The sequence below is a fragment of the Girardinichthys multiradiatus genome, chromosome 3 (genome assembly GCF_021462225.1).
Source record: "Girardinichthys multiradiatus isolate DD_20200921_A chromosome 3, DD_fGirMul_XY1, whole genome shotgun sequence".
Taxonomy (NCBI): Eukaryota; Metazoa; Chordata; class Actinopteri; order Cyprinodontiformes; family Goodeidae; genus Girardinichthys; species Girardinichthys multiradiatus.
The window spans coordinates 49,266,392-49,282,417 of NC_061796.1; the positions used below are offsets into that span (position 1 = coordinate 49,266,392).

Here is a 16,026-nt window from a genome sequence, read left to right on the forward strand (position 1 = left end):
GGGTGCTGATCATAAAAATTGAAAAAGAACAATAACAAAATCAGTAAAATATTAAAAGTAAATTGAAGGCAATAAGCCCTAACAAATTTTATATGTAGTCAGTTCAGTCCAATTATATGAACAGATCCAGAATTCACCAGAACTATGAATGGGTTCCAAGCCCTCCCCAGCTGGTCGATCCCAGCCTCGCCTCACCTGGAGCCCCATCTACCAGTGATACGTTGGCCCCTAAATAAACATGTCCACTGCTGGAACCGTGTACATGGGCGACTCACCACGTCGTTACTCGCAACGCTTTGTCATTTTGCGCAGTAGCTACACCTACTTTGGCCATTCATCACATTTGTTCACATGTGGCCTCAGAGCTGTTCCCTGAGCATAGAACTCATCTCTGGCCAGCAGCTGTTTGGTAGTTTTTCCAGTTATTGTTTAGTAGTTTTTCTACAGATGTATGATGGTGATCAGTAAAGCGCTTCATGTTCCTCATCATATCTGAATGAATCTGTTGTTCTGTGTTTTGGGGCAGTTTGAGGAGCAGCAGGCGTTCGAGCGCAGCCGTCGGTTTCTAAGACGGTTGGAGATCAGTTTTGGAGATAATCCGTCACATTACCAGAAGATTATCAAAGCTCTTCAGACCGGACCGGACCTGAGTCCATCCAACATCCAGGAGGTACCACTTGGATCAGCCAGTTGTGGTCCAGTCTAACGCCACTGATCTGTGAGTAACATTGATCAGTAACTTTGTACCACATTTTCAGCTCAAAGCCCAGATGGGAACGCTTCTCAAAGGCCACACCCATCTCCAAGCTGAATTCTGGGTATTTTTTGATGATCTCCGACCACCATTGGCCCGGCCTGAGCAGTTTGAAGATGCTTACCTGCCTGAGGAAGCAGAAGGTGGAGAGGGAGGTGGCCAGGTATCAGGTGGCGGAGCCAGTCGCAGCTTTGAGGAAGTAAAACTGCCAGACCTGGAAGAGGAAGAGGATGGGCATAAAATCCGACCAATAACAAGCCGGCGCCAGAGGAGGAAGATGGAGTCTCACCGTAGCTACAAGGTATGCAGAAAAAATCTGTTCCTGTTTGAAGACAGTGAGTTTCACTGTCTGATGGACCCATTGTTGACTGCAGCGAAACTGGATGACACTTGGTGATGTCACAGAGTCCAGCAGCTGTGATTGGTCCATGGAAATGTTTTAATTTGTACAAAAAGTTTTAATTTGTACAAAATGTATAACAGCTGAATCTGCTTTTAAATGAAACTGAGACTGTTGCTGCTTGTTAACAAAGATCCAGCTTCAAGCATCAGGGCCCGTTTTCCCAAAAGACTAAAAGTAGCTCCTAGCGACGTCATTCTAAGAAAAATCTGAGAATGTCTCAAATTCTCAGATTTTTCTTAGAATTTTCACCTGGTAAGATAAAAGATATTCACGAAGCATCTTAGGCCTTAACCTGTTAAGGTATAAGGGGTTTTAGAGCAATTTCTGCCTGAAATTACATACCTTAAATAAATCAAGTATAGCTCCAGAGTTATAAGGTCTACATGCAAACTTTTGGTACCTGTGTAAAGGTAAGATATAAAAGAATATTATTCCAGTGGAACCACTATTGTAACTGTTACTGTGTCTGATTTATTTGTGATTAAACAAAGAAAAAAATAAACATTTTTTGAGCTTTGCCAAAAGTTTTTTCTAAATGAATGTTGCAAAACACTTTGGAAATCCTTTAGAATTCCTAGGAGAACCCCCAGGTTGCATTGATCCACAACTTCACTATAACTGCAGCACATTTGGACTAAATAAGTTGAAGCAAGGGGCGTTGTGGAGCCGCAGATCGGAATGGTAGCTTAGGGTGTGTGCTCCCCTTGCAATTCCGCAAAAGCTAATAAATTCTTGATTATTGACGCTATTACCAGCTCAACACGGGGTCTAAACAACCCTGGTCAAAGCTCTCCCGGAGGTGGGAGTTGAATACATCCCTGGCCGGGATGGTGTTCATTATGGACAATCCGTGACTAGCACAGAAGTCCAATAATGAAACACCCATCGGATTCAGATCCGGGAGGCCATTCCTCCCAATCACGTCTCTCCAGGTGTCACTGTCGTTTTCCACATGGGCGTTGAAGTCCCCCAGCAGAATAATGGAGCACCCCCAACAGGGATGCCAAGAAGGCCGAGAATTCTGCACTACCGCTTGGGTCATAGCCCAGAACAACAGTCAGAGACTTGTCCCCAACCTGAAGGCGCAGGGATGCGACCCTCTCATCCCCCGGGGAAAACCCCAACATGAAACGGCTGAGCTGGGGGGCAAGAAGCAAACCCACCCCAGCAGATCCCATCTTTCTTTTATATCGTAATATCAGTAATATTGACAGCACCAGTCGGTCTATGCAGAAACAATTTAGACACACAAACACACTTAAAGGTAAAGTAGGTAAACTAGAAAAACACAGAGATAAATCATACTACGAAGCAGGTTCAGTCTAGGCTTTTTACAGAGCATCCAGAAAGTGTTCACAGCGCTGCAGATTTTCCACATTTAGTTCTGTTCCAGCCTTTTTCCAAATGGTATCAAATGAAACTCTTACCTCAAAGTTTCACGATACCCCATTATGACAATGTGAAATGGAGACAAAGGCAAACTAAGAATGTTACATATGTATTCATAGCCTTTGCCATGAATTCCCAAACTGAGCTGAGGTCTGCATACCGTTTCCACTGATCGTCCTTGAGATGTTTCTACAGCCTAAATCCAGTTGAGTGGACATGATTAGGATTGGCACACACCTACAGGGGTTGGACAATGAAACTGAAAAACTGTCATTTTAGTGTAGGAGGTTTCATGGCTAAATTGGACCAGCCTGGTAGCCAGTCTTCATTGATTGCACATTGCACCAGTAAGAGCAGAGTGTGAAGGTTCAATTAGCAGGGTAAGAGCACAGTTTTACTCAAAATATTGAAATGCACACAACATTATGGGTGACATACCAGAGTTCAAAAGAGGACAAATTGTTGGTGCACGTCTTGCTGGCGTATCTGTGACCAAGACAGCAAGTCTTTGTGATCAAGAGCCACGGTATCCAGGGTAATGTCAGCATACCACCAAGAAGGACGAACCACATCCAACAGGATTAACTGTGGACGCAAGAGGAAGCTGTCTGAAAGGGATGTTCGGGTGCTAACCCGGATTGTATCCAAAAAACTATAAAACCACGGCTGCCCAAATCACGGCAGAATTAAATGTGCACCTCAACTCTCCTGTTTCCACCAGAACTGTCCGTCAGGAGCTCCACAGGGTCAATCTACAGGTCCATCTCAAAATATTAGCATATTGTGATAAAGTTCATTATTTTCCATAATGTCATGATGAAAATTTAACATTCATATATTTTAGATTAATTGCACACTAACTGAAATATTTCAGGTCTTTTATTGTCTTAATACGGATGATTTTGGCATACAGCTCATGAAAACCCAAAATTCCTATCTCACAAAATTAGCATATTTCATCCGACCAATAAAAGAAAAGTGTTTTTAATACAAAAAACGTCAACCTTCAAATAATCATGTACAGTTATGCACTCAATACTTGGTCGGGAATCCTTTTGCAGAAATGACTGCTTCAATGCGGCGTGGCATGGAGGCAATCAGCCTGTGGCACTGCTGAGGTCTTATGGAGGCCCAGGATGCTTCGATAGCGGCCTTTAGCTCATCCAGAGTGTTGGGTCTTGAGTCTCTCAACGTTCTCTTCACAATATCCCACAGATTCTCTATGGGGTTCAGGTCAGGCGCTTCTGCCGCTGTTTCTGGTTCAAAAGTGGCTTGACCTGGGGAATGCGGCACCTGTAGCCCATTTCCTGCACACGCCTGTGCACGGTGGCTCTGGATGTTTCTACTCCAGACTCAGTCCACTGCTTCCACAGGTCCCCCAAGGTCTGGAATCGACCCTTCTCCACAATCTTCCTCAGGGTCCGGTCACCTCTTCTCGTTGTGCAGCGTTTTCTGCCACACTTTTTCCTTCCCACAGACTTCCCACTGAGGTGCCTTGATACAGCACTCTGGGAACAGCCTATTCGTTCAGAAATGTCTTTCTGTGTCTTGCCCTCTTGCTTGAGGGTGTCAATAGTGGCCTTCTGGACAGCAGTCAGGTCGGCAGTCTTACCCATGATTGGGGTTTTGAGTGATGAACCAGGCTGGGAGTTTTAAAGGCCTCAGGAATCTTTTGCAGGTGTTTAGAGTTAACTCGTTGATTCAGATGATTAGGTTCATAGCTCGTTTAGAGACCCTTTTAATAATATGCTAATTTTGTGAGATAGGAATTTTGGGTTTTCATGAGCTGTATGCCACAATCATCCGTATTAAGACAATAAAAGACCTGAAATATTTCAGTTAGTGTGCAATGAATCTAAAATATATGAATGTTACATTTTCATCATGACATTATGGAAAATAATGAACTTTATCACAATATGCTAATATTTTGAGATGGACCTGTACACGGCCGGGCTGCTATAGCCAAACCTTTGGTCACTCATGCCAATGCCAAACGTCGGATTCAATGGTGCAAGGAGCACAAATCTTGGGCTGTGGACCATTTGAAACATGTATTGTTCTCTGATGAGTCCACCTTTACTGTTTTCCCCACATCCAGGAGAGTTACGGTGTGGAGAAGCCCCAAAGAAGCGTACCACCCAGACTGTTGCATGTCCAGAGTGAAGCATGGGGGTGGATCAGTGATGGTTTGGGCTGCCATATCATGGCATTCCCTTGGCCCAATACTTGTGCTAGATGGGCGCGTCACTGCCAAGGACTACCGAACCATTCTTGAGGACCATGTGCATCCAATGGTTCAAACATTGTATCCTGAAGGCGGTGCCGTGTATCAAGATGACAATGCACCAATACACACAGCAAGACTGGTGAAAGATTGGTTTGATGAACATGAAAGTGAAGCTGAACATCTCCCATGGCCTGCACAGTCACCAGATCTAAATATTATTGAGCCACTTTGGGGTGTTTTGGAGGAGCGAGTCAGGAAACGTTTTCCTCCACCAGTATCACATAGTGACCTGGCCACTATCCTGCTAGAAGAATGGCTTAAAATTCCTCTGACCACTGTGCAGGACTTGTATATGTCATTCCCAAGACGAATTGATGCTGTATTGGCCTCAAAAGGAGGCCCTACATCATACTAATAAATTATTGTGGTCTAAAACCAGGTGTTTCACTTTCATTGTCCAACCCCTGTATCTGTATGTGGTATTTCAGCTCTAAGAGAGTAGTCAACTTCTGATTAGGTCCACAAGGATCAATTCTGCTGAGATATTTCAAAAAAATGTTCTGATTAAGATAAAATTGTTGAATGGGGTGGATGAGTGCATTCACGTTGTCCTTTACATTTTGTCATGGCTCTGATTGGTTGAGAGGCGGAGCTTTCTTTCCCTTGACCTCTAACCTCGCATCATATAAAATGACAGGTCACAGGACAACCAGCATTGTGATACCGAAAACCCCAAACTGAACCTAAAATTGGCTCAGTAGGATTCTAATACTGCTTTGTAGTTCTGGTCATTTCTGTTCATCAGTTTCACGACATCTGGATCTGATTGTTTGTTTACATGAAGGCTGTTTGTGTTTTCAGGGGACTGATTGGTTCTGCCTGTGTCACGATGCAAAGATCAGTCGACATCGAAGGAAAGGATGCTCTCGCTGTCATAGCAACAAGGTTAGAATAATTTACACTGAGGACATTTATTCAAAATTGCTGAATTCAGTTTTGTTGCTTTTTCATCTAAAATAAAATGTAATACTACATTTAAGAATATCTTGACTGCCATCTGCTACTGATCTTTTTTTGCATTGATTATTCTCAGATTGAATTGGTTAAAAAGTGGTGGATCTGTATGTTTTTTTCATATCTTAAAGGTGGTGGATCTGTATGTTTTTTTCATATCTTAAAGACCCCTTTATGTTAAGTAAAGCCCGCCATTTCGAATTTCAGACGTCACAACTCTGTAATGCCGGCATCGTCATTGGGCAAGGTTGGCACTAGAGGGCAGCTATGAGTTAGCTTTTAAAAAAAAATTTCAGACAAAAGCAAACATGGCGGCAGTGAGGAAATAATTTGAACAATAAGAACTCAAGTGTTCGGAGCATTTGCCCAGACCAACATGGGTACTATTATTCAGTGGTAATAATTTCCTGATGATCACAGTAAAAAACCACTGCTGCTGTGAAACTGAAAGATGAGCTTCTATATCTCAGAGGAGTTAAAATGACGTCAATCAGGTAGTCGATGAAACTGACTCACCTCTTTCTCTTATGACAGACCTCAGCAAGTGTCTCCAGGGCTTTGAAGAACTTAGATCCACTTTACTCCCAAAGAAGGTCCACCAACGACGAGCCATGTGAGAAAAACTTGGACGTGAAAGGGGGCAACAGTAGTCCACATCCAGGTGAGTGATGTAATGTCCTTTTTTAAGTGCTTTTATGGTGTTTAATTTTTTGTTCAAATATACAGTGAAATATAAATATCTAGTGTATGTATATATATGTATATATATGTATATATATATATATCTGTGTATGTACAAAATGTGCATTTATAGTTTGCAGTTATGTGCAGAACTTTATAAAGTTGGTATCGGTGGGTCAACAGATCAGAGTGGTGCATCATGGGAACGCTCCGTCCCACTGACTGATGAAAAGGAAGAGGAGCAGCTAAATTGTGAAGGCAATGAACAGGAGAGCCCCACAGTAAAGAGGAGGAGAGAGGAGCTGCTACAACCACAAACCGTTTGCTCCTCCATTGCTCCCTCCATCAGCTCCTCTGACACCTCGTCCTTCATCACATTTGTCTCCACCTCCTCTTCTTTGGATGCTCCAACCGTTAGTGTCTCCTCTCCGTCCTCTGCTCTTTCTCGGCCCAGCCCTCCTCCTGACCTCCCTGTTTGTGCCAAAAACATTTCTCTCACTGCAAGTGGAGAGAAGGTGATCCTCTGGACCAGGTACTAAACCCACCTCCTCTTCTTAACTCCTCCTCTCCAGGTATTCTTCTTTGCTGAATGTAGAAAAGGGAAAGTTAACAGACTTTTTTTCTTTAGAGAAGCAGATCGTGTCATATTGACAATGTGTCAGCAAGAAGGAGCCAATCAGCAAACCTTTCAGGCCATTTCTTATCTGCTTGGCAACAAAACTCCCAATGAGGTGATTGGCTGCTTATTTTTGTGCTGTTCTCCGGTTGGCCTTTTTAAAACCTTCTTTCCTCCTCCCCAGGTATCTCAAAGGTTTCGGGATTTGATGCGATTGTTTCGAACGGCAGCTCGTCACACCACCTTAGAGGATGAAGTTCCCTTCACTGAACCAATAACAGATGAAGCTGCAGACTGACCAATCAGAACAGTTTTGGGGACTCTTATTGTGACAAGGGTTGCTGTGCATTTAACAGCCCTCTTTAAGGACCAACTTGTAAATATAAATATGCAGACAATTTTATGTTTTTATAAAATTGACATTTTGTAACAAATAAGTTTGTGTAACAGTCTGGTGTGAATTTATTTACTCTGATTGCAGTCAGCCAACCCTCAAGAGGGGGCAACAACAAACTTCAAATATGTACTGTGTCTGCATACATTTAATAAACAGCAAACATGTTTTATAAAATTATTGAAAAGGATAATGTGGATGATAATAAAGCTGCTGATTGGGAATGTGTTGGGATGGTTTAGGGTTATAAGTGAAACATCACTTCTTGATGAGACAAAATACCTCAGGTGGAAGGGTTGCTATGGTAACGTGGTTCCCACCTGTAGTCCTCCGTTCTATAGTTGCGGTCATCCTGGCGATCTCTCCTCCGTCTCCTTCTGCAGTCAACCACGGTCCAGGCGTCATCTTCAAATCGAGCTCGCATTATGAGTCTATTCTTATAGCTTCAAACTACTCATAAAAGAGCTAACTGTATGAAAAAAGGTGATGCCACATGGCGCTATGGTAGCAAAAAGAAGAAGGAAAAGAGCTCCCTCTATTGCCAAAAAGCCGTTTTAATAATGAAAACAAGCCAAAAGTGCAACGTTTCGGTTTAAAACCAAACCTTCATCAGGCTGGCTTGTTTTAAAATGCACAAACTTACATGAACAAAACAGTTCAGTATTCATGAAACGCAGTCTGAGTGGGTGTTCGGCCTTGATTTGCTCGTGCTGTCCAACAGTGACTGGGGCTTCCTGGTGCCCAGAGCCAATCAGGATGAGTCTTTCACAGGGCTCAGCCGATTTCTGCTGAACGCGTTCCATTGGTGCGTCCTTCATATGTTGCCTTCAGGGGCATCCGAGTCTTGATATCAATAAATAAAACCAACAAAGAATGACCACATACAAATATATTATGGATCTTATACTGTTATTTTTACAAAATAATCATAAGGACAAAGGATACCCGTCCACGGAATGAAGCCACAACAAGTTTCAATCCCACTGCAGGCAATCAAACTGGCCGGCATCCCCGAGCCACCATGAAAACCCAATACCGGAAAGAAGCTAAGCAAGGGGCTCGGATGAACTCCCCGCGCCGCAATTCAATCCGGCTAGGAACCCACAGTAGTCCAAGGACAACCGGTCACAGAATGGAGCCACGACAAGTTTCTTCCCCAAATGACAAATCAAACCGACCCAGGACCCCCACCACCACTCTACCCATGTCCCCACACCCCCGCCCACAACCCCAATGCAGGAGGTTGTAGGTAAAATGTTTGGAGGGAATAAAAACTTAAAGTTAAGCTAATGGGAACGTTAAAAATTTGGCTTAAAAATCGAATGAAACAGAAATATAAATTTAATTCTGATCTTAGAGATTGTAAGTTAAAAGGGATAATTAAATGTAAAACTAAAATTAAAGTAAAATTTGAACTAAAAATAGAAATTTGAGACACATCATCAGTAGTGGACCCCGGGATCATTGGGTGTTTCGGCCATTATCACTAGACACCCTACCCGAGGAAGGCCCAGCCAAGGTTGATCAAGCCTTGGTGTGTGTCATGAAGACCAATTGGTTTTTGTTTAAAATTGTTCAATAGGACCTTCTAATTTTGGAATTAAAATGAGATACTGCAGGGAGTAAAATTTAATATAGAAAATAAACAATATACTAAAGCTCGAGCTTTGAAAAACGTTATCTGAGTGAGTTAGTAAAAATTTAAATAGTCTGAATAAACAAAGGGTTAGGGTTAGGGTAGGGTGAGTTTAGTGTCACGATGACATCCCCCTAATTCAGTCTAATGACCGAAAAAGTTTGGTGTAGGGAGTCAAAGGCAAGGCACGGGCCGACGCATGTCACTCAAGAGCTCATCTCCGTATGTTAGGGTTAGGGTTAGGGTTAGGGTTAGGCAATTTTTCTCTCTCGGTGACTCTCCCCAACTCGTCCAGCGACTGAGTGGTTGAAACTGGAAAGTCAAAGGTAATGCACTGGCCGTCGCACGCCGTCCGCAGCTCTCATGTCCTTGGCCGCACCCAAGTAGAGGAAATAGTAGTAATAATAGTAATAATAATAATAATAATAATAATAATAAAGAGCTAAAGTCAGAGTTGTATAACATGCTAAGGCTGTAGAAGCTCTCCTTCAAACAAGCTAACTTACTAAATAAATGCTGAGGTCCTAATCCCACTGTAAGATAAGTCCTGAAAGGCTGGTTACTGAAAGACTAAAATTATGGAAAGATTCTATTTCCCAGTGTAAAATACAGAAAAATCAGTAGTGAGGAAAAGAAGAACAGCAGTCGAAAACATGAAATTGAAGAATAGCTCAGGATTGAAGCAAAATTAAGTTAAAAACGCCTATAGTTGAGCCATAAATGGTAAACATTTAATATTAAATATTGAATGGTTAGAGATTAAACATTAAAGGAGTAGACACATCATCAGTAGTGGACCTCTGGGTCATTGAGTGTTTCGGCCATTTATCACTATATAAACAAATATATATTAAGAAAATTATATAAAAAATTATTAATCAGACACAAACTCAATAATTTTAGGTGTTTAGGCATCAAGCCCCAAAATACAATAAGCCAAACTTTTAAGTTTAGGCATTAAAACACCCAGTGAATTTAGGTTTTAGGCAATAACCCTGAAACCTTAGGTTTAGGGTAAGACATCAGGGTAGGTCATAAATTGAAAGATAAAAAGTATATAAACAAATATATATTAAATATTATATAAAAAATTATTAATCAAACATAAACTCAATAATTTTAGGTTTTAGGTATCAAGCCCAAAATACAATAAGCCAAATTTTTAAGTTTAGGCATTAAAACACCCAGTGAATTTAGGTGTTAGGCAAGAACAAGCATTAAGGGTATGAAACTTAAGGGATTATTAAGGATTACACATAAAAAAGAAAAGGGGAAGAGAAGAGTAAGTCGAGGAGGACAGAGGTCAGGGAGAACCGCCTGAACGGGCTGCATTCTCCCCCGCCGGATCGGGCCGTTACTCTGCCCCCCTCTACTCCCTCAAGGCAAGACCTGAGGGAAAAGAGGTGAGGAAAGGGTGAAAAACCTACCAGTAAAAATCACTAAACTCCTTCCAATGAGTAGTATACTATTACTAGTATTTGGATCAATATTATCACCATTAACAAACCCAGTAAGGTCAAATGTCAAAGGTGAGAAAACAGCTAAGTGTGAGTTATGTACCTAGTACATGATCCCTATAGTCAACTGAAAAGAGCACTATGTTCTATTGTGGCTGTACAACATAAACTATGCAGTTAAAAATTGATAAAAACAGGTACTGAAAAACTAAAAGTGTGGAAAGATTCTATTTTACAGTGTAAAATACAGAAAAAGCAGTAGTAAGGAAAAGAACAGCAGTCTAAAACATGAAATTGAAGAATAGCTCAGGATTGAAGCAAAATTAAGTTAAAAACGCCTATAGTTGAACCATAAATGGTAAACATTTAATATTAAATATTGAATGGTTAGAGATTAAACATTAAAGGATTAGACACATCATCAGTAGTGGACCTCGGGTGTCATTGAGTGTTTCGGCCATTTATCACTATACACTCTAACCCGAGGAAGGCCCAGCCAAGATTGATCAAGTCTTGGTGTGTGTCATATAAATTAGGTTTTGCATAATCCTAACAGGTAAATTTGAAGATCGGTTTTAGAGTGAACATCACTGTCATTTTCAGGAACAGTCACAGCAATCTGCAGTTTTGTACCGGTTTAAGTTTGAAGATCGGTTTTAGAGTGAACATCACTGTTATTTTCAGGAACAGTCACAGCAATCTGCAGTTTTGTACCGGTTTAAGTTTGAAGATCGGTTTTAGAGTGAACATCACTGTTATTTTCAGGAACAGTCATAGCAATCTGCAGTTTTGTACCGGGTTAAGTTTGAAAATCGGTTTTAGAGTGAACATTACTGTTTTGTACAAGAGGATTGGCAAACACCATTATAACACAGATCTTTGTCTTAGTTTCTCTAAAGTTTGGTGAAAATAGCACAAAATGAGGAATAGTCACAACAATCTGCAGTTTTACACAGGGTTAATAGTTAAAGTTGCAAATCGGTTTGTAGAGTGAACATCACTGAGGTTTACAGGAACAACCATAGCAATCTGCAGTTTTGCACAAGTGTAATAGTTAAAGTTGAAAATCGGTTTTAGAGTGAATATCACTGATTTTCACAAGAGGATTGGCAAACACCACTTTCTGTTTAATTTTGTAAATTGCGGTAGAAAGAGCTCAAATTGATGGCCCCAAAGGACAAACAGGATCAGCCACAGCAAACTGTGACCATCCTGCCAGCCTCCAGGAGGGGCAACCTAAAATGGCAACAGCAAAATGTCACCATCCAGGCACCCCAGATGCCAGTTCAATTTTGAGCAGCTTTTCCAGCGTTTCATAGGGTTAGGGTTAGGGTTAGGGTTAGGGTTAGGTTAGGTTAGGTTATAGGATAAAAACCAAAAAATGGTTTTGCTCACTAAGAATAACTGAAAAACTAAAGGTCGTAGAGAGCTGAAACTTGGGCTGTAGCACCCTCTAGGGGGCCCCCAGGGACCCTGTGAATTTGGTGGATGGGTTAGGGTTAGGGGTTAGGGTTAGGGTTAGGGTTAGGGTTAGGGTTAGGGTTAGGGGGTTAGGGTTAGGTTAAGGCAAGAACACCACCTGAGGATCGGTCAGTCGGCAAATAACTGGTGAACGGAAAGTGGTAGAGGGATGGAACCAGTGTCTAGGGGGGGGTTTTGGGGGGTTCCGGACGTCCCAGTGAAGACCCCATGTCGATAGCACTTACGGTTCCCGAGATAGTCCAAAATTGGGCAAAAAGGATCGGTCGCTGAGGACATAAGTCTCCGTAGGATGGTCCGACAGGGCTGGGAGTTTGCCCAGATGCTCAGTTCCTCGTGGCGAGTAGATAGACACCCTACATGGCCTATTTCTGAGAGGTGTGAGGATCGGTCGCTTTTTGTCCCAAGTGTTTAGAGTGTGGTAAAGTGTGGGAAAAGCGGTTGTGGGCGTGTGTGAGGGCCAGTAGGCGTTCCTGTGCGTGATTGTGAGTGTCCAAGTGTGGGTTGGTGTGTCCAAGTGTGAGTGGGTTAGTGCAAGTGTGTGAGTGGGTGGTTCCAAGTGTGAGTGGGTGGGTGAGTGGGTGTGTCCTGAAGTGAGTGGGAGTGTCCAAGTGTTAGTGGTAGTTTGCCAGCAGTCCTGTGACCTTAGGTTTAGTAAAAAGGTTAAGGCAAGAACACCACCTGAGGATCGGTCAGTCGGCAAATAACTCGTGAACGGAAAGTGGTAGAGGGATGGAACCAGTGTCTAGGGGGGGGTTTTGGGGGGTTCCGGACGTCCCAGTGAAGACCCCATGTCGATAGCACTTACGGTTCCCGAGATAGTCCAAAATTGGGCAAAAAGGATCGGTCGCTGAGGACATAAGTCTCCGTAGGATGGTCCGACAGGGCTGGGAGTTTGCCCAGATGCTCAGTTCCTCGTGGCGAGTAGATAGACACCCTACATGGCCTATTTCTGAGAGGTGGGAGGATCGGTCGCTTTTTTTCCCAAGTGTTTAGAGTGTGGTAAAGTGTGGGAAAAGCGGTTGTGGGCGTGTGTGAGGGCCAGTAGGCGTTCCTGTGCGTGATTGTGAGTGTCCAAGTGTGGGTTGGTGTGTCCAAGTGTGAGTGGGTTAGTGCAAGTGTGTGAGTGGGTGGGTGAGTGGGTGTGTCCTGAAGTGAGTGGGAGTGTCCAAGTGTTAGTGGTAGTTTGCCAGCAGTCCTGTGACCTTAGGTTTAGTAAAAAGGGTCATGTGAGGTGATAGATGAGTGTTTTGGGTTTAAAAGAGGTGAAGTAGGTGTTTTGAGGTGACTTGACCTTTGGTGACCTTTGTCCGTAACTCTTGAAGTGAGCGTGTTAGAGAGTTGGGAGTAGCAGGGTTGGATCGGGCTCGAAGAGCTCTATAAGATATGTGAAAATGAAGTTTGTAGTGTTTGTCTTTGATATTGATCTCCACTATGAGGAAGGGTGTTGGGTGCGAAGGACCTGAGAGGCTGTTGTGGGAGTGTGCGAGGGTTGTGAACTTTGGCACGGTAGGTGGTAGGATGACAAGTGAGGCATGTATGGAAAGGCCTTGTCTCCCTGAGTGTGGCTGCAGTGGAATGGTGTGTGCAAGTGGTTCCACTTTGCTGCTAGAAGGGGTGAAAGTAGTGGAAATTGGAGTGTCTTTTAATTTTTCATTTGCTTATAGTAAGGGGTAGAGGTATGAAAGTAGTATATTGGGGTACTGTAGGTGAGTCCGAATGACATATATTTTGTTGGTTTCCGTAGGCCTTTTAGAACCTGTAGATTGGGCATAACTTGGGTTAGAAAGGTGGGATTGAGGCAAGGACATGGTGGTTGTATTTGGCATGGGATGCCGAGTTGTTTGAGTACAAACATGACTCCATTTGGAGACATAAGTACTTTATTATGGGGCCCCTTTGTGTTGTTGTATCTGTGGGTAGGAAGGTGCTATGGAGCTGGGAGGTGGTCCCTCGTGCTCAGGGGGTCCCCCTGAGTAAAAGGACACCTGACATGGGTGGGTAGAAAGCCCTTCCTGAAATGGTCCATAATGAGTGAAAGTGTGAGTGGGTGAGTGGGTGTGTCAAAGTGTGAGTGGGTGAGTGGGTGTGTCAAAGTGTGAGTGGGTGTGTCCTAAAGTGAGTGGGTGTGTCCTAAAGTGAGTGGGTGTGGCTAAGTGGGAGTGTCTAAGTGTGAGTGGGTGTGGCTAAGTGTGAGTGGGAGTGTCTAAGTGTGAGTGGGTGTGTCCTAAGTGAGTGGGTGTGGCTAAGTGGGAGTGGGTGTGTCCTAAGTGAGTGGGTGTGGCTAAGTGTGAGTGGGTGTGTCCTGGGTGAGTGGGTGTGGCCAAGTCCTGTGACCTTAGGGTTAGTAAAAAGCATCATGTGAGGTGATAGTGTGAGTGGGTTAGGGTTAGGGTTAGGGTTAGGGTTAGGGGTTAGGGTTAGGCAATTTTTCTCTCTCGGTGACTCTCCCCAACTCGGGTTAGGGTTAGGGGTTAGGGTTAGGGTTAGGGGGTTAGGGTTAGGGTTAGGGGGTTAGGGGTTAGGGTTAGGGTTAGGGTTAGGGTTAGGGTTAGGGGGTTAGGGGTTAGGGTTAGGGGGTTAGGGTTAGGGTTAGGGTTAGGGGTTAGGGTTAGGGTTAGGGTAGGGTTAGGGTTAGGGTTAGGGGTTAGGGTTAGGGTTAGGTTAAGGCAAGAACACCACCTGAGGATCGGTCAGTCGGCAAATAACTGGTGAACGGAAAGTGGTAGAGGGATGGAACCAGTGTCTAGGGGGGGGTTTTGGGGGGTTCCGGACGTCCCAGTGAAGACCCCATGTCGATAGCACTTACGGTTCCCGAGATAGTCCAAAATTGGGCAAAAAGGATCGGTCGCTGAGGACATAAGTCTCCGTAGGATGGTCCGACAGGGCTGGGAGTTTGCCCAGATGCTCAGTTCCTCGTGGCGAGTAGATAGACACCCTACATGGCCTATTTCTGAGAGGTGGGAGGATCGGTCGCTTTTTGTCCCAAGTGTTTAGAGTGTGGTAAAGTGTGGGAAAAGCGGTTGTGGGCGTGTGTGAGGGCCAGTAGGCGTTCCTGTGCGTGATTGTGAGTGTCCAAGTGTGGGTTGGTGTGTCCAAGTGTGAGTGGGTTAGTGCAAGTGTGTGAGTGGGTGGTTCCAAGTGTGAGTGGGTGTGTGAGTGGGTGTGTCCTGAAGTGAGTGGGAGTGTCCAAGTGTTAGTGGTAGTTTGCCAGCAGTCCTGTGACCTTAGGTTTAGTAAAAAGGTTAAGGCAAGAACACCACCTGAGGATCGGTCAGTCGGCAAATAACTGGTGAACGGAAAGTGGTAGAGGGATGGAACCAGTGTCTAGGGGGGGGTTTTGGGGGGTTCCGGACGTCCCAGTGAAGACCCCATGTCGATAGCACTTACGGTTCCCGAGATAGTCCAAAATTGGGCAAAAAGGATCGGTCGCTGAGGACATAAGTCTCCGTAGGATGGTCCGACAGGGCTGGGAGTTTGCCCAGATGCTCAGTTCCTCGTGGCGAGTAGATAGACACCCTACATGGCCTATTTCTGAGAGGTGGGAGGATCGGTCGCTTTTTGTCCCAAGTGTTTAGAGTGTGGTAAAGTGTGGGAAAAGCGGTTGTGGGCGTGTGTGAGGGCCAGTAGGCGTTCCTGTGCGTGATTGTGAGTGTCCAAGTGTGGGTTGGTGTGTCCAAGTGTGAGTGGGTTAGTGCAAGTGTGTGAGTGGGTGGGTGAGTGGGTGTGTCCTGAAGTGAGTGGGAGTGTCCAAGTGTTAGTGGTAGTTTGCCAGCAGTCCTGTGACCTTAGGTTTAGTAAAAAGGGTCATGTGAGGTGATAGATGAGTGTTTTGGGTTTAAAAGAGGTGAAGTAGGTGTTTTGAGGTGACTTGACCTTTGGTGACCTTTGTCCGTAACTCTTGAAGTGAGCGTGTTAGAGAGTTGGGAGTAGCAGGGTTGGATCGGGCTCGAAGAGCTCTATAAGATATGTG

General features: G+C 44.0%; 1 protein-coding gene across 3 annotated transcripts in view; it reads left to right on the forward strand.

Annotated features, from left to right (window-relative positions):
• LOC124865805 (GON-4-like protein) overlaps positions 1–7,705 on the forward strand; it is a 48,341-nt gene extending 40,636 nt beyond the window's left edge. For all 3 annotated transcript variants that reach the window (XM_047361239.1, XM_047361240.1, XM_047361241.1), the window contains 7 exons: positions 527–670; positions 759–1,055; positions 5,638–5,721; positions 6,325–6,451; positions 6,655–7,003; positions 7,100–7,202; positions 7,272–7,705. In XM_047361239.1, coding sequence (XP_047217195.1) covers positions 527–670; positions 759–1,055; positions 5,638–5,721; positions 6,325–6,451; positions 6,655–7,003; positions 7,100–7,202; positions 7,272–7,385 — 1,218 coding nt within the window. In that variant the 3' untranslated portion in view covers positions 7,386–7,705. The remainder of the gene's footprint in view (positions 1–526; positions 671–758; positions 1,056–5,637; positions 5,722–6,324; positions 6,452–6,654; positions 7,004–7,099; positions 7,203–7,271) is intronic.
• The last annotated feature ends 8,321 nt before the right edge of the window (positions 7,706–16,026 follow it).